The following is a 19,421-nucleotide window of genomic DNA, read 5'->3' as shown; positions in this document are numbered from 1 at the left end:
TTCCGTGTTTTCAGTGTGCCCTGTTTGGGTAGAGGTTTATAAGGAGGGGAAGGATGCCCAGTAGCCTTCCAGGAGTGTGACCTTTACATTCCCCCTTAATTGAGAAAGGTCAGCCCAGGTTGGGGTAACGGTGGTGCCAGAGGGACTGTGAGTTGATGTCTGATGTTATCACAATAGATTGGGGTTCCTGGAAAGCAGATTTATCTCCTTCTCTGTAGCCTCTTGCATGATAGATAACTTGTGTGCCAGCATGTAAGACATTGTGCTAGAATTCAAAGTGACAGAATCTGTGATACCAAACTTTGATTTGGAGAAAGGAGTCTATTTATAATTAGGATTTTTAAAAAAGATTTATTTATTTATTTATTTGTTTAGAGATAGAGAGAAAGTGAATGTGTGCGGGGTCGGGGGGAATGGTACAGAGAGAGAGGGAGAGAGAATCTGAGCACAGAGTCCAACGCAGGGCTTGATCTCACCACCCTGAGATTATGACCTGAGCCAAAGGCCGACACTTAATCCACTGAGCCACCCAGGTGCTCCCCACTAATTGGTCATTTTTAATAGAGTCCAGAGAAGCATCTTTTCGCTCTTGGCTTAGGTTCTTTTGTTTAGGACTAGCTCATTTCTCTTCTAGTTGGTTTTTAAACTTCTGCTTGCTGCAGGAAGAGTGTGATTAAGATTGGGTTGCCCTTGACTCCACCTAACTCCCAATGTAATAGATGAGTGGGTCAGGGATCCCAAAGTCTGAATTTCTACCACTACTTACAGTGTTGTTTGTTCTTAGTGTTTATACATTTTTTTCCGTTTCTTGTCTAAATGTAGAGCTTGATGTAGTCTAAACATTGTTTAGTACCCATTGTCACATAAGGGAAAAGTTCTATAACTCTCTTTCCTCATTTCTGCATCATAGCTATAAGTGAGGTGATGTAATCAGTGCCTTGATGGGCTGAGCTCAGTTTACTCATTCATTAGGTCACTTGAATTTATTGAGCAACTACTGTGCCCAGCCCTGGTGATTTTTCTGTAGTCATAGGAAGTAAGAACCTGCTCTGGTGGAGATAGACTGTAACCAAGGAAGTAACCAAGATGATTACAGATTTTGATAAATTTTATGAATGAAATAAATCAGATGATGAGAAACTATAAGCTGCTATTCTCAGTAATTTTAATTGAGGTTATTAGAGACATTCTCCTTGTGAGCTGGGTATGTAAGGGTGAGAATTGAGTCAGCCACAGGAAGAGTTGGGCGAAGAGCATTCTAGGAAGGAGAGCATGGTGAAGAGAGGTGTGAGATGAGTTTGGCTTGTTCAAGGAAGAGAAAGACAGACCTGCACATGAAATGGGGCCAGAGTGTAGGTCACTGGAAAGGTGGTCAGAGGGTGGTAAGCCATCTGGGGCTCTGTAGATCATGGGAAGGAGTTCGGGTTTTTTGTTAAGTGCAATGGAAAGCTCGTAATGAGGTCTAGGACAGTGACATGACATGAGCTTATGAAAAGAGGGGAAAGAATACAGCTGATGTGTGAAGACTTGGATAGAGGGTGTCAGTCATAGGAGTGGGGAGACCAGTGAGGTCCTGTGCTTGGGTATGGTGGTGGTGGCACAGACATAGGGAGTAAGATGCTTTGAAGAGCGGACTAAGTTGTGGGAGTTCCCAAATATCTGAACCAGGAGCGTGCATTGGATTTTCACAGCCATGAGGGAGCTCTATGTGCGTGTAAGCTTGTGAGTGGATGTGAATTTGTGTGCACATGTGTTCATGACTGTGAGTTTGAGTGTGTGTTAGTGTGTATCAGTGTGAGGTGTGTGTGTGGCTTTATAAGTGCATATTAGTATGCACTTGGGTTTTATCCTGTTGTAGCTTTTGAACAGGCAGGCCAGTGGCACGAGGGAAAGGGCTGTTTTCTCTGGTACGATTAACCTGGGTAAAGTTGGTGGCAGGAAGACTAGCCAGGAGGTTGGTGGAGATGGATGTGAAATGAAGGCCCAGAGGATGCTAACTTGGCCATGGAGCAAGAGAAGATTAAATTGTGTAAATCCAGGTGTTGTTTTATTCTGTATCTGGTTGAGTGAAATTGAGGAGTGAAAAATAATTCCATTAAAGAATTCACATTCTTCAAAGAAGCCCAGTGTGATTGCTAGTTTTCTCAGTCTTAATTATTAAAAAAAAAAAAAAAAAATTAAACCTCACTAAAATTCATTTGCTCAATTTCTTAGGAAGACAGGCCGTTAGTGAAAGTTGAGTGAATTTACTGCATCCCACCCACACTGTCCCCTAACTCTCACCCCTGCAGTTCAGTACATACTCATTTTCTCTGTATTTGGAGTTCTTAATTCCTGGGAAACTCACTGTATTTTTGTTCCCCTCTAGGACATCTTTGAAGATGCAATGGAAACCATCTCTATGTGAGTAGTAACATGATAAAAATATATAGTAAAGAAAAATTGATGGCCCTCTTATGTAAAATGTGTAAATATTTCTTTATTATTTTTTGAGAGTTGTGACTACTCCCAGAAAGAGATCATTGCTCTGTAATTCAAAAATTATGATGTGATAATGCTTAAGAAACAATCTATTTAGAGTTACTAACAAATCTATTTTTGAGTATTATTTCTTATAACCTTAATTCAACTAAAACAAAAGAAGAAATGTTTTCCAACAAATTTAACTTTATTTGTTTATACCCAACCCTATGACATCTTGTTCACATATGTTTACATGTGTGACCTCATATTGAGGATTTCACTTTTGGTGTGCACACAATTTTATTACAAGCATTTCCTGTAAGTCTGTGTCATTTTTGTACTGATTTTATATGATATCCTATTAGATCAAGTGGAACACCACAATTATTCATTTCTCCTTTGCTAGACATTTAGGTTGTTAACTGTTTTAAAAACTTAAAACTAAGTAATGAGTATTTTCATGTATATAGCTTTGTCATGTTTTTAATTATCTCCAAAGATTAACTTCACAGATGTAGGATTATTGGATTATAAAGGATAGAGATTTTTATTGCTCTATTATTATATGCAATATGTTTAAAATTTTTATTTATTTATTTTAGAGAGAGACAGCAGGAGCGGGAGGGGCAGAAGGAGAGAGAACCCAAAGCAGACCCCACGCTAAGTACAAAGCCCTATAGGGGGACTCAATTCTAGGACCCTGAGATCATGTCAGTGAAACCATGTCAGTGGCTTAACCAACTGTGCCATCCAGATGCCCCAAATATATTTCAAATTGCCTTTCCAAATCAGTCAGCTTGGGCCACTGTAACAAAGTACCATAGACTAGGTAGCTTAAATAATAGAAATCAACTTTCTCATAGATCCAGAGACTAGAAGTCTGAGATCAGGGTACCAGTATGGTTAGGTTCTGGTGAGAGCACTCTTCCTGGCTTGCGTATGGCTGACTTCTCTTGGGTCTTTACATGACAGACAGACAGACAGAGTCTTCTTCCTACAAAGGCACCAATCCCATGATGGGAGTCCTACTCTCAGGACCTGATCTAAACCTATTTATCTTCTGAAGGTTTCGTCTCCAAACACCATTACAGTGGAGGTTAGGGCTTCAGCACGAGAATTTGGGGGACACAGTTTATTCCGTAATACTTTCAAAAGAGTTTTATTATCAGTTTATGTGGTTACCAATACTGTGTAAGTGAAGTGGTTTAAAATGTAGCATCACAGGGTGCGTGGGTGGCTCAGTGATTGAGCGTCTGACTCAATTTTGGCTCAGGTCGTGATCTCAGGGTCGCGAGGTTGAGCGCTGCATTGGGTTCCATGCTCAGCAAGGAGCCTGCTTGAGATTCTCTCTCTCCCTTACCCTCTGCCCCTCCCCCTGATCACTTTTGCTTTCTCTTTCAAATAAATGAACAAATCTTAAAAAAAAAAAAAAGTAACATCACCACTGGGTGCTATTTGAAATGGTTTTGCTACTCAAATAATAACTAATTGCTTACGTTTTAAAAATTTTTCTTTATTACCATGGTTTACCACATTGTATTTCCTTTTATATAAGGTCTAGTCTTCTTTTACATGTTTAATTTTTTCTCTGTCTTACATACTTATGAACATTAAAACAGATATACAGTTTAATCTTTTGTTTAATATATATATATATATTTATTTAAAGGTTTTTTTTAACTTATTTGACACAGAGATAGAGAGTACAAGTAGGCAGAGAGGCAGGCAGAGGGAGAGGGAGAAGCAGCCTCCCCGTTGAACAGGGAGCCGGATGTGGGGCTCAATCCCAGGAACCTGGGATCATGACCTGAGCCAGAGGCAGCTGCTTAACCGACTGAGCCACCCAGGCACCCCAACCTTTTGTTATATTTGCTTTAAATATTTTCCCTAATTGCTATTTTTCTTTATGTTAGTTACACACTTTTATGTTTTCCAAAAGCTTTAATGTTTATATTGTTGAATAAAAGTTTGTTTATATGATTTAAAAAGAAAAAGTTAATTGTGATTAGGACTAAAAAATAAGAAGCTCTTTATTTTGGAATAGTTTTAGATTTATAAAATTATTGTGAAGGTAGAACAGAGAGTATTTGGAAACAGACTTGAATTAGTCATAAATGGGTATTACAAATTCTAGGGCAACCACCAAGAGAAGGGAAGATATATACCTGATATATAAGAAAGAAGAGAAAATAAGATCATATAAAATAATTAAAATCACAGAAAGCAGAAAAAGAGTAGAAGACCAAAATAGGAACAAAGAAGGGTAAAAAATGGAAAATAGTAATAAATATGTTAGAGACTAATCCAACCATATTAATAATCACTTTGAGTATCAGTGGTCTGTATGGGCCAATTAAAAGACAGAGATTATCAGCCTGGGTCAAAAAACATGATCCAACTACATGTTGTCTGTAAGAAACTCACCGTAAATATAAAGACACATATAGATTAAAAGTAAATGGATGGAGAAAAATATACCAAGCTCACTCTAATGAAAAAAAAGCAGGAGCGGCCAAATTAATTTCAGACAGAACAGACTTCAAAGTAAGGAGAGTTATCAGAGATTAAGAAGGACATCACATAATGGTAGAATGATCAGCTCTCCAGAAAGACGTGACAATTCTTGGTGTGTATGTGTCTTTCAACAGAGCATCAGAGTATATGAGGCAAAAACTAGTAGATGACTCTGTTATTATAGTTGATGCCTTCAAAGCCCTTCTCAGAAATGAACAGATCCAGTTGGCAGAAAATCAGTAAAGGTATAGTTGAACTACAAACGGAAACTAACCAAACAAAAACCCTTGCACTTAATGCAGCTGGATTTAATTTAGATCCCTATCTCATGCCAACCCTAAAATTGTTAGCCTACTATTCCAACACCATTAGCTGTTTGGGAAAGAAAGAAAATTTATGTATGATGCTTCTTTTATCAAATAATAAATTCATTAAAATAATGGTGCTCTGTTTCTAAGCTTTCTGTTGTGTTCCTTTCATCTGTTTGTCTGTGTTTGTGTAAAAAATCTCTTTGTTCAACTGTTTTAGGTGTTTCAATATTAGTATGACTTGTTTTTAAAAGAACAGTGTCCCAACAATGACCTCTGTAATGGTGATGCTTTTGAACACCACGTCAACTTCTGAAGTATCTAGCATTTTATTTTTCATTCATTGCCTCTTCCAGCCTCTCTTTGGCTGTATATATCCATAAGCATTTTCTTTCTTCTTTTAATTTTTACTTCCCTGTCCTGCATAGGTTAGCAAACCCAAAGGTTTACCCATTCTGGAATTTATCTTTTAGATTTCTGGTGTATGTTATTTCTTGCATCCTTTAAGACAGTCTCTTAAACAGTTTTGTGTTTCCTTTTTAATGTTTCCAAAATGTTCTTGGTACATGTTCTGGTATGTAGTAACACCTTATAGTAATATATCACCAGATATATTATAGTAATACATCCCCTAAGAGAGAACCTCATCTTTTTGAAATAGAGTCCAAAGCCAGAATGGGAGGCCAAAGTAGATAATAGAGTTCATGCTCTAAAAATCTTGCCCTTTACCTGTAGTAATGGCCTCCATTCAGAGTTTGATTACAATTAATTTTAACCTGATTCTATTAAACTTTGCTTTTTGGTATAATTTTGCTGGAATTCCGGAAAGTATGCTGAGGAGGTAGCTTTAGAGGTCAGTTTGTTGATTGTGACAAGAAATGACAGTGAAAGAAGAAAGAAAATGTGTCATACAGTCATGGTACTCCAAAGCACAACCTGAGGGTTTTACCGTGCTTAGGTGTACACAACTACATGTATCTTTCTGGAGAGGCCAGCCCTCGGATTTGACAGGCTAACTTGCCCTTCAGTCCCAATGTCCCATTTATTGTCTGGGAGGCATGGAATTAATTTCTCTGAGTCTCAGTTTCTTCATCCTTCCATAGATTTGGGAAAATAAAATGAAATTTAAGTGTGATAATGGGAGTAAAGCACATAGTAGGTACTCAGTAAATAATGGTACCTTCCTATTTCCCTCGCCCCCCCCCCAATCCTGATTGATGTTCAGTCTCCAATGAGAAGATCATGTTCATAATTCTGTCTTTAAGATGTTGAAAAATGGTTAAATTATATCAAATATATTCCATTTAAGAAGGTAGAGACTTGTGTCACATATATTAAGGGAATTTTAGAATCACCAGAAATGTTTTAAAATGACATTTTGAAAGTTAATAGGATATACTTCATTCATGGGGAAACCTCACTTGGATGGTTCCTTTTATTTCCTCAACACAGAATGTGGTGTTTCTGTACTTAAGTCTCCTGCGTTACTGACCCTTTGTGAAATTAAAAATATTGCAGAAGTAATCCATTATTCAGTCTTTTTTCCCTTAACAAATTGTTTTCCCTGTGATTACAAATACATGTTAATTGTCAACAATTCTTCAGTTATTTTTTGTATGTGTGTGAACTTTTAGATTGTCCTTATTTCAGTTTGTCAATATTTTTCTCTTGTTTCCTCTTAAATTTGTGATGCCATGACATTCCTTTCATGACCCATTAGCTGCTAAACTCAGTAGAGCTCTTTTTCCTCATGCTGATTGAGCCACACATTTTGGTTTCATGTTTCTAGTGCCAGTAGTGAGCCCTCAACTTCTCTGTAGCAAGATATGGTCCCCATGCCAACCTGATGATTAATTTATTCCTGTGAATATTTTTGCCTGAATTTCTAATGAAGAGATGCAAGCTAACAGATGAGGGAGGCCTTAAGTTGTTGCCACTAAAGAAAACTATTTCCTATTCTCTTTTTCTGCTTAATGGATTTACCACTGCAGACATAGATTTTTCTACTTCTGAATCTTTGTGGTAACCACTGTGTTATTTTAACTGACTATTTTGGGAAGTTGCTAGGTTTGCAAACTGCTAGATCATACAAACATTTCCACCATTTAGAACTGGAAGGGAAAGAAGAGACTTTTTCTTTAATGATTAGTGGCACATTGAATGGGTCCTTTTTAAAAATTAAAATTGTTTGGGACCTTTCTGACTTGCTTGGCATAAGGAAATGACCTCTTGGGGAGGGACTGTAAATTAGACCCATGTTATGATCTACAGAAATTTGCCAGAGGGATTAGCGGTCTTGCTTCCTGATATAACAATTCCCTGCTGGTGTGTTCTTCATGGTTCTCGGCACAACCACCATCTCTGACAGTAGAGTGGTGGGTATAAAAAGAGTTTGTATATAAATTGACTGTGATATGACACACAAAGAATAAATAAAATGTTTCAGGGGTTCCAAAAGAGAGATGGGAATAGGAGCCTGGCACTGGCTCTGGGTTTTAAGGGATACCAGAATTACCCGACACACCTGTGGACCAAGTGAAGATGGGTCACCGAGGATACTTGGCCTCTGTCGCACAGAGAGTGCAGATTAACCACTTGGAATCTTTGTGACTTGGTAGTTTTTTTGTTTTTTTTAAAGATTTTATTTATTTATTTGAGAGAGAGCACGAGAGGGGCTGAGGGACAGACTCTTCACTGAGACTCCCCACTGAGTGTGGAACCCGACATGGGGCTTGATCCCAGGATCCCTGAGTTCATGACCTGAGCGGAAACCAAGCGCTGGATGCTCAACCCACTGAGCCACCTATGTGCCCCCATGACTAGTAGTGTTTTTGATTAATCTCTTTTTCATAAAAACCATAGTGGGCCATGGAACAAAAATCTAATTAGCAGGAGGGCCCTGATGGGGGTACTAGTTAATTAAGATTTTCTTTTTTACTCAAAGACTGTTAGACGCAGGTGTAATGTGTTTGCAGCAGTGATCTCTTATATTCCATAGCATCTTATTAAGTTTTTGAATTTATCTTTACCTAGAAATGTGGATGTGTTGAATCGAGTCCTGAGGCAATGTGATGCAGTGGGGAGGAATGTGTTCATGTGCAAGAATGACTGTGAGTTTATCCGTACCTCCAGAAATTGAAATAGACATTTTTAACCGAAGGATAAGAAGCTTATGATGGAAATAAAAATATTTTGTAGCACAGCATTTTTTTCCCCTTTTTTAAAAGATCTTATTTATTTATTTGACAGACAGAACACAAGTAGGCAGAGAGGCAGGCAGAGACAGAGAAGGGGGAATCTGACTCCCCACTGAGCAGCGAGCCTGACACGGGACTGTGTCCTTTTTTACACTTCTTTACACTTTTTCCTTCTTTACACTTTCTCTTTTGAACTGTAATTGTAGATTACAATGGGATAAAGTTTTTAAGGTCATTTTGTTTTTTCTTATTAGATTAGATCAACTAATTGTGATCAACTAGTTTGCACTGTTTAAGGTTATTTAAGGTGAAAGTCAGTGAATGCTAGTTGGAAAACATCTAGTTAATATTTTCTTCATAGTGGTGAACTTATAAATAGTAACTCCAGGCAGATTTGGGTTTATTTTCATGTTTCTCTGATTTTGTTTGGCCCAACTCTCCCCTCTTAGGCAATACAAATTTGGAGAGGAACTGCTCCCCCCAGCCCACCTGCCTTTTCTCAACCAGGTTGACAATTACTTTGTTTGAAGATGGAATTTAAATTAAAAAAAAAATTTTTTTTTGAGAGCGAGCATGTGAACAGAGGGGAAGGAGTGGAGGGTGAGGGAGAGAGAGAATCTTAAGTAGGCCCCATGCTCAGTGTGGAGTCCCATTCAGGGCTCCATCTTAGGGCCCTGAGATCAGCACCTGAACTGAAATCAAGAATTGGATGCTTAACCGACGTGCCACCCAGGCACCCCTACAATGGCATTTCTGTCATTATCTCATATGCTACCGAGGGAAAAAAAACCAGAAGAATTTGATAGGAGACCTTGCATAAAGGAAAGAAAAAGGAAACTGTCATGCAGGAGGACATGGTAGCAGAGCTTGTGTATTTCAATCCTAGTACTAAGGAGGGAGGGAAAAGAAAAACCTCTCATGAAATTCTCTGCCCTAAACAGCCCTCTTGCAATGCTAACTTATGTCCCATAAACTGCCCATTTTAAGTGTACAATTAAGTGTAGCATATTTACAGAGTTATATAGCCATCACTATAATCTATTTCCAAAGCACTTTATATAACCTGAAATAATAGACACTTTGTGCCCCTTTACTGTCATTCCCCATTCTTGTCCCCACCCCTAGGCAATCACTAATCTAATTTCTGTCTCTAGATTTATCTCTGGAGACGTTTCATATAAGTAGAATCACACAATATGTGTCCTTTTGTATTTGGCTTCTGAAATTCATTCATGTTGTACTGTGTATCAGTACTTCATTCTTTTTTATGGCTGAATAATATTCAAATATATGGATACACCACATTTTGTTTATCCATTCACAAGTTGACAGATTCCAGTTTTTGGCTACTGTAAATAATGCTGCTGGGAATAAATATGTAAGTCTTTTGTGGACATGTGTTTTCACTCTCTGGCATACATACCTAGGAATGGAATCAATGGGTTCTATGTTTGCATTTTTAACACTCTTAAGAGTTTGAATAACAAGCTGGTTTGTAGTCTGAATTTTAGTTATCAGTGTGGCCCAAACAACTTCAAGCAGGTCATTTAATGTTAAGTGAATCAGATTGGTGGTGCCCTCACGTAATTGGCAGAAGCAAATGTAGATCCTCTCCTTAAGAACTTTGATCTAGGCCAAAGTTGCTGCCAGTTTTAAGGTGCATCCTGGTTTCAGAGATATTACATGATGAAAACGCGTGTGTCAAAGTTAATGGAGTTAGTCAACGGAAATCAAGTTCTCTAAAAAAAGCCAAGACTGAGCAGTATCTCTAGTGTCTTTCACCTGTATTGTCACTACTTGAATTGCTCTTCTTTGCATTGTCTTTTGTACTTTTAGGTGTCTTTTAATGGTCTGTGACTATATTGGGAACTTCCAAAATGAGAAGTTTTTTATGTAAGGTTATTGGGGGACAGAGTGTATATGTACATTTAGAGTTAGGGTACATATATTCCATAAATGCTCTCTTTCACCCATGGAGGAGGACTGCCAGGATTTTGTAGCTTGAAGGAAAGCTTCTTAGTCTCCCTTTGATCTAGTTATCTCATATTCCCGGGAAGCCCAGTGAAGGAAGAAGACTTCCTCCAACTTTGGTTGGTGGCAAAACGAATGGCTGGTGAATCCCTATGAACAGGGCCTTTGCCACTGTGGTTGCCCTTTCTGCGGACTCAGGAGCCTCTCTGTCACTCAGCCCCAGCTGGCAATGCCTGGGTTGTGTCTGAAAGCCAGAGGGACCCTGCTCCCTGTGCTGAGTTCCTCACCTCCTCCGTCAGTGCTCTTTTGCACATGGCAACTGCTCTTGCTGCTCTGTCCGGGGCTGTTTCAATAGTTGTAATGGGAAATCGGTCCAGTCATTGCTTATGTGATCGCTCACTTGGATGTTTCCAGACCCCTTAATGCACGTGTTACAGACTGAACTCGTGTTACTCATCTGCCTTCTTCATCTAAAACCTTGTCCTCTCCTGGGTTTCCCCATCTCCACTCACTTGCTCAAGCCAGATACTCAGGAGACCTCTTTGATTCCTTCTTTTTCCCCTAACTTCCATGATACCAAGCCTGATGATGTCTACCTCCAGAATTTATTTCCCATCTCTTCACTTTTCACTCTCTCCTTTCTGTTTAATTAGCTCAAGGCAGTCTCAGGTTTGCCCAAATTACTTTAAGGGCAGCCTAACCTGTTTTCTTGCTTCCTTTGTTCTCTGTCCTCCCACCTTCCCAAAGGCACCCACTTCCCCCCTTCCCAATGGCACCCCACTCAGTCTCCAATCAGCAGCCAAAGCTATCTTATTTTTAAAGAATTGAATATAAAAAATTTCAAACATGTACAGAAAGCAGAGAGGATAGGAAACTGAACTTGCCTGTGCTCGTCACTCACCTTCAACAATTGTGAACCCAAGGCCAATTTTATTTCATCTATAACCCACCCCTTAGTTATTTGGAATTGTATTCTAGACATAATTTATTTCTACCTTTAAATATCTCAATATGTACTTCATAAAAACGAAGATGTTCTCTTACAGAATTACCTTTTTAAGAGATTAAGTCAGGCAATTAACATTGATACAGAACTATTATCTAATCTATATGTCTTATATGGTATCATCTAGCACACAAATATAAATGCTAGATCTCTTTTTAAAAGCATCATGAGACTGTTATCACACCTAACAAAATTAACAGTAGTCATCAAATATACTATCAGTGTTCACATTTTCCCAGTTGTCTCAGAATTAATTGTTTAACAGCATGTTTTTTGAATTAGGGCAGAGTGATCCTTTTAGAAATGAAGTTGTGGGGTGCCTGGATGGTTCAGTGGGGTAAACCCTCTGCCTTCAGCTTAGGTCATGATCCCGTAGTCCTGGGATTGAGCCCTGCATCAGGCTCCCTGCTTGGGGGGGAGCCTGCTTCTCTTCCACTCTCTCTCTGCCTGCTCTCTGCCTACTTGTGATCTCTGTCTGTCAAATAAATAAATAAAATCTTAAAAAAAAAAAACCCAAAAAGAAACGAAGTTGTATGATGACACTGCCCTACTTAGCTCCCGTCCATGAGTTTATGTGTCCCCGAGGATGAAACCCCAATCTACCGGGTCCACAAAGCTTGAGGCACTCAGGCCCCACATCCAGGTGGAACCTAGTCCAGGGCACCCCCCACTCTCATTCACTGCTCTCCAGCCACACCCCTCCTTTAGGGTTTTGACTGAACAAGTTCTTTGCTACCCTAGATTTGAGCTGGTGTCTCAGACTAGAGTGACTTCCTCCCACTCCTCCTAGGTCTTCTACCTGAGTAGCCTCACCTGTCAGCTTGAATGTCTTCCTACCTTTCTTGATGACTCCACCACAATGGGTTACTCCTTTCCCCGCTTCCCTATCTTGTCATCCTGTTTGTGTTTCTCATTTCATTTGTCATTTTGTAGTTAATTGTTGCTTGCTTTTGACCATCTGTTTTTTTGTTCTCTAAGTTTCAGGAGGGTGGGACTGGTCTATTTGTCATGGTGTGCTCTGCACCCACGCACCATGCTTGGCATGTAGTAAATGCTCAATTTGTGTGTGTCGAATTAAGAATTCATTGAATTAATGTACCAGTCAGAAAATGTAGATGAGCCCTCAGAGTGGACTGCAAGGATTTCCAGTGCATTAAAAACAATCCAGGCATCATTTATTGAGAACTTTCTAAGTATAGGGCACAATGGTAATGGCTGTGATTGTTCAGAGGGAGTGAGTTAAAAGAACTTTTGGGGTGTGTTATTTTATTTTATATTTTTTTAAAGAAGATTGAGTTGCAGCTGGTTGGTTACTTAACCCAAGTACAGGCATAATTAGGTCATGTCCAATTGTTTGGGCATAGTAAATACTATCCAGGATTGTTGGTGTCTCCTTTGCCATTTCTTAACTCAGGGCTGACCCTCTTTCCATTGGAGGGAATGTAAATGATCTGTCAAAATCCTGAGGGAGATAGTGAGCTCGACCACTTTCTTTTAACTTTCTACCATCTTTATCTGCCTTGTTTTGATAATTTCATCAAATAGCAAACTAAAATGACTAATAAACCCCCAGATACTCGAAAACTTTGCCTTTTGAAATGTGTCAAACATCTTCACTGCTTATGTTTGGAAAATTAATCACTCTCTCAGGTTCTCCCTTTCTCCCCTTCTTCCCACTGCCCCCCTTTTATGTCATTGTGTTTATAGAACACCATGGGGAGAACCCCTCAAAAGGGGAGTAAAATCTGCATTTGTGTATATTGTGTAGTTCAGTGTCATGTGTCATACACATTTAATAAACACTTTGAAGACTTAGTCTAGTCTAAAGGACTCTGATACTGCTTAAAACAAAAGGTATTTGGGGCACTGGTTGGCCCAGTTGGTTAAGCCAACTCTTGATTTCAGTTCAGGTTGTGATCTCTGGGTCATGACCTCAGGGTCATGGGATTGAGATCCATATCCAGCCCCTCACTCAGCTCGAGTCGGCTTAAGATTCTCTCCCTCTCCCTCTGTCCCTCCCACTTGTGCGCTCTTGCATGCTCCCTCTCTCTCTCAAAAAAATATATAAATCTTAAAAAAAAAAAAACCTAAAACTTGAAGAGGTATTTGGGGATTTGTGTATGACTTTCATTATTGTGTAAAGTAATTTCTGTGTTATTTATTTTTATTGTCCAGAGTGAAAGTTTCAGACTGGCAAGGGGAATTTTTTTATTACCTGTAAGCAGAATGTTATAACTAGATGTCCAAATGTGTTAAAGCTCCATGTAACTCTGATGAATTAACATTTTTAGAAGAATAGGCATAGTTTTAATCTCCCCTAGAAGCAATATAGTTAGGAGCTTTTGGTTTCTGTTTTTGGCAGTAGGAAAGTTTTCTGCAGGGGTAGCCTGACTTTACTTTTATGCAGTTAAAAAAAAAAAACTCTGTGTGTGTGTGTGTGTGTGTGTAAAGTTATATGTGTCAGGTACCCATTGATTTAAGCGATTCCTTGCCATTTAAAAAGTTCACACTCAATCTGAAAGAAATTATACCAATAATAATTTTTTTACTGTGATTAAAATAGTTTTGTGTACTTACTATAAGGAAATTAATTCCATGATCAACTGTTCAAAGCATATATATTTAGAAAGAACAGTCTCAACATCTCAGTACAATTTTGTTGTTTAGATTTATAGGTGGATCCTATATTTTCAGTAGAACTTAGTCACTAAAATAGTTCAAGGATACCTTTTCAGACAACTCAATGTAATTAAAAAAATTATTTTGTAATATATGTCTTTAAGTTATAAAAGAACTTATTTGCATTTTTAAAAATTGCAAAGTATAAAGCAGATAGAATATACATATCAATTAATTAATGTATAGTGTCACATCGGGAGCACTGCTGTTTCTATAAAACTACTGTTCCTCCCAATTATGAGAAATTTTGGTATAACTATTCTCATGCTGCCTCAAAATAGCTACCTCAAGATATAAAAACACTTTTTAAAAAAATAAAAATAAAAGAAGACCTTTAGTTAAATCTTACAAGTATCTGAGAAGTAAGAGTAACTGTTACCCTTGACTGTTTCCCCATTTTCCCATTTCTGAGATCCACCTTGTCGTCACCTTACCAGGGATAAAGTGAGCTTGCCTGTTTTGTATAGTTTAACAAATGTTTGCCAAACTCTTTTCTTTACGGGAGGTAACTCATTTAGTTTGAGGGGACAGACTTGATATAGGGGGTATGAGTATGGTTAGGGGTCTCCAGGAAGTTTCCTGTCTCCCTCCGTGATATTTATTCTCTGTCCAAGTTTTGGTGTTGATGCTAGTCCAGGGACTGAAGTGTGGAGGGACATGGGTATAGCGATGTATAACCTTACATGATTCTTAGTAATGAAGAAAAGAAATTGGAGACTTTGTTTTTTTAAATATTAAAAGCAAATGAAGATAAGGAATTCTGTATTCTTTGGGTTGAAAATTATATTTTAAGCATGACACCAACAGGAAAAAAGAGTGATAGTTTTGACCAATAAAACAAGTTAATAGAGAATTAACTAGGAAAATATTTTGAGCATATATGAAAGAGGGTTAATCCCAAAAAGCAAATCAAGAAGGAGAGCACTGATGGAAATAATTGTCCAAGGGATATATGCAGGTAACTGAAAAAGAAGAAATAAAGGTCTTTAAGGTTACTATATTAATTTCCTATAATTGTTATAACAAATTACCACAAACTTGATGGTTCAAACAATGCAAATTTATTCTCTCAGAGTTCTAGAGGTTGTCAGTCTGAAATGCCTTTTTTTAAAAAAAAGATTTTATTTATTTATTTATTTGTGAGAGAAAGAGAGAGAGAGATTTAGAGAGAGAGAGAGCATGCGTGTAAGCACAAGCAGGGGGAGCAGCAGGCAGGAGGAGAAGCAGACCCTCCACTGAGCAAGGAGCCTGATGTGGGACTCTGATCTGAAGACCCTGGAATCATGACCTCAGCTGAAGGCAGTTGCTTAACTGACTGAGCCACCTAGGCATCCCCTGAATTGCTTTTCACTGAATCAAAACCAAGGTGTTGCCATGACTATACTCCCTTGAGAGACTCTAGGGGAGAATTCATTTTATTGCCTATTCCCAGCCTCTGTGGCTGCATTTCTTGTATTTCTTGGTTGGCTCATGGTTCTTTCCTCCAACTTCAAAGCCAGCAGCATAGTATTTTCAGATTTCTCTGCTTCCACCATCACAACATCATCATCATCTTCTTCTTCTTTTTTTTTTTTTCTAAACAGCTTTTATTTTTATTTTTAAATTTATTTTAGAGAAAGAGACCATGAGCGGCAGGAGGTAATGGGGGGGAGGGCATAGGGAAAGGAAGAAAATCCCAAACAGCCTCCATGCTCAAAGTGAAGCCCCATGTGGGGCTCAATCTCACCACTGAGAAGTCATGACTTGTGCTGAAACCAAGAGTTGGATGCTTAACCGACTGAGCCACCCAGGTGGCCCAGTCACAACATCTTCTGGCTTCCGTGTCAAATACCTCTCTGCTTTCCTCTTATAAGGATACTTGTGATTGCATTTAGAGCACACTCAGATAATCCAGGATAATCTCCCCATCTCAAGATCCTTAATTTTATTACACCTACAAAAATCTCTTTTCTCACATAAGGTAACATTCATAAGTTTTAGGGATTAGGACTTGGATATCTTTGGGAACCGTTACTGAGTTTAACACAGCTAAAAATACCATGTATGGTCTAATGATACACGCATACACACAATTGTTTAGTTTGGGATTGGTTATCTGAATATGGTAGAATTATAGGGTATTTATAGTTTCAGAAAGGCCCCTTTTTCCTTTTTGCATTGTCTAAATTTTTATGGTATATGTTTTACTAATGACCAAAAAATATATATATTATCAGTTTGGAAAAGAGAATGTTTTTAAAAGATAGACTTTATTTTTTGAACAGTTTCAGATTTGCAGAAAGGTCAAGAGTTTCCCTCATTATTAATATCTAATATTAGTAGCATAATTTATTATAATGAATACACCAATGTTATTATGTTATCACTAACTAAAGTGCATACTTTATTCAGATTTACTTAGTTTCTCCTTAATTGGTTGTGATGATCCTCGGACTTTTCTTTCCTTATGAAAGAAAAGATCTTGATAATTTTGAGGAGTGCTAGTCAGACACTTCATAGGATGCTCCACATTGGAATTTGTCTGGTACTTTTCTCACGGTGAGACTGGGGTAGGGGTTTGGGGGAGAGAAAGACCACAGGGATAAAGTGCCATTATTATCATATCATTTCAAGAGTGCCTGCTGTCAACATGATTTATCACTATTGATGTTGACCTTGCTCACCTGGAACAACTATATAACTTATTTGGATGTGTGGTGTTTTGTTTGTGTCCTTAAAATGCATCGTTATGATTCTGTCAGATTCATGTCCAATTGTCATAACTCTTCCAACATTCTCAAAGGATTCTGTTAGCCTTCATGGGATTCTGAGCATGGCTAAGTTAATTTTACATTGAAGATTTCTTAGAAACATGTAACTCACAATTTTAGGGATGTCTGAAATTACCTGGGTGGGTTACCTGTTCTAGTATCTCAAAGACTGTGTTCAAAATACAAGTTAGATCAATTATTTTCTTAGATATTGCACATTATTCACAAAAATATAGCCGGACTTAAATTTTTTTTTGATGTAGGAAAAAAGAATATTAGTTAAAAAGATATTCACGGGCTGCCTGGGTTGCTTAGGTGGTTAAATATCCAACTTTTTGGTTTCAACTCAGGTCATGATCTCATGGGTCTTGGGATTGAGCCCTATATCTGGCTCCCCGCTCAGCACAGAGCCTGAAGATTCTCTTTCTCTGCCCCTCCTCTACTCACATGCAAGCTCTCTCTCTTTCTCTCTCTCTCAAAACAAATAATTTTTAAAAAAAATGATAAGAAGATGTTCATGTTGATAGGAAAGTGTAGGTGTGAAATATACTGTACTAATAATTTTGTAGTTGGGCTTGCCATTCCTTAAGAAACCTTGACCTTCGTAAGACCTGGTCTCTTTGATATATCTTAAGTGTCTTGTAGTTCTCCTTTGACCTATAGTACCTATCATAAAAACTATCATTTGCTGAGTATCTGGCTTTCTGTCTAAACCGAGAGCTCCAAGAAGCAGGGACCATGTGTGTTCTGCTCACTGCTATGTCCCCTGTGCCCAGCACAAGTATATGACTGTCATTGCATATGCTAACTCTTTAGAGCACTTTTAGACATTGGTCACATGTGTGGGTAAATAATCATAACATAAAGCCATGTGAAAAAGTACACAGATGTAAAACAGTAGTAGTAAAGAAAACAGTTTTCTGTATATCTATATGGAGGAACAAGACTAGAGATAAGTATTGTAAAATATTAACACGTTATCTCTGGGTTATAAGATTATGGCTGGGGTTTTTTCTTCTTTGTTTTCCATTTCCCTTCAAGGAGTTTATTATTTTCTAATCAGGAAATGTTAGACTACATTACCTGGTACTTTTATAATCAGATACAACAGTGAGCCCCATTGTAAAAATGGTTCCATTCTAGTATGAGGAAGAGCACTTAGGGGAAGACAAGAAAGCTGCAAAGTCACTGACCATCTCTAAGCATACTTTTTTTTTTTTTTTAAGTTTCATCAAAACCAGCTCAAATGTTGTTTATCTAATGTTAATTTTAAAGTGCCATTTAGAGCTATATGGGTCTGACATGTCATTTGTATATTTCACTTTGCTAATTTAAATTTAAATTTTGTGCATTTAACCTGTTAGATTAAAATCCTCAGAGAACTTTATTTTCCTATATTTTAGTGTCTTAAAGAAGTCTTGGGATATAGAAGTTAACTCTTACCTGGGAATATTTGCCTGCTCTTACGTTTTTCTTAAAATGAAAAAGGAGTCCTTTTATTCCTCAATTGGTGCTCTTTAGATGGAGATGAAACCTTGGATTAGATGAAAAAATCACTAAGAGACCCTGAAGAATTGATTAATCCAGGCCATTTGTGTTTGTCTTGCCTGTTTCCCTAGGATAATTAAATGGTGATGGATCGGAATTAGGCTGCAGCAGAGACTGGGGGAAAAAAAATCTCCCGGCATCCCTTCCCGCAGAAGCGTCAGCCACGGCAGTGAGTGTAGCTGCCACTTTAACTGACATGTCTTAAATTCTGCTCTGGGAAGCTCTGGGATGCTGTCCGCAGCCTCGGCAACTTCTCTCCTTATGCCCTTTAATTGAGTCTCACTGGAGACCAAGACATAGAACAGAAACTGAGGATTTTTTTTTTGGCCTTTAAACTGAGGACTGTCTTCTTCTTTTTGTTTGCCTTAAAAAATCTGGTAGAAGAGAGGGAAAGGCATCTCCACAGTGAGGCTAGACTCATTCCTCCAAAGTTACAGCTGCTCTAAATCTGTGAGTATGTGGCATTTTAAAAGCTGTTCCTGGGGGTCTGATTGCAGCGTTCTGTTTCGATCTGTGAGGATTTAATTTAAGGATGGCTGTGAAAATTTTAAAAATAGGAGTTAAATCTCACTGGAGACCTGCAGTTTTTGTTAATTGACGTTGTCTTTATTAAAGGCTTCATATCAAGCTGGTCAGGGCTCTCCCCCAATCCTCCCCCCCACCTCCCCCCTTTTGGGCTTCCTGAGGGTGAGTGCTGAGACCGGAGAAAACACTGCGTCTTGCTGCTGCAGAGGACGTGGTCTTCTCGGGATGCCATGGCTGGCTTAGTGCTGCTGCAAGGTGTGCATGGGACGGCAGAACAATGGAAGGCTGATGACGGCTCGTTGTGGATTCACTGTGTGCATCTTACGGCCTTTGCTGGCTTCATTATAGGGTGTTGTTTTGTTAGGGTGATTAAAACCTTAAGGAAAAATTAAGTACACTTGGCATGCTCTCAGAATAGTGGGGTTGATAGTCCTAGACTTTACCTCTCACTGTGAACCCC

At 38.5% G+C, this 19,421-nt stretch overlaps 1 protein-coding gene across 5 annotated transcripts in view; it reads left to right on the top strand.

Annotated features, from left to right (window-relative positions):
* The window catches only part of TTC39B (tetratricopeptide repeat domain 39B), a 140,513-nt gene that overhangs the window by 37,692 nt on the left and 83,400 nt on the right, over positions 1–19,421 (top strand). For 3 of the 5 annotated variants that reach the window (XM_082695034.1, XM_082695035.1, XM_082695036.1), the window contains exon 2: positions 2,369–2,403. The exons of 1 other annotated variant lie outside the window; for it this stretch is intronic. In XM_082695034.1, coding sequence (XP_082551160.1) covers positions 2,369–2,403 — 35 coding nt within the window. Of the gene's footprint in view, positions 1–2,368; positions 2,404–18,613; positions 18,887–19,421 lie in introns of those variants that run through there. One more of the 5 variants, XM_082695038.1, reaches the window with a different exon arrangement.

This window comes from Mustela nivalis, assembly GCF_964662115.1.
Source record: "Mustela nivalis genome assembly, chromosome: 13".
Lineage (NCBI taxonomy): Eukaryota > Metazoa > Chordata > Mammalia > Carnivora > Mustelidae > Mustela > Mustela nivalis.
Note: the sequence above shows the minus strand (reverse complement) of the source record. Positions and strands in the feature narration are given on the sequence as shown.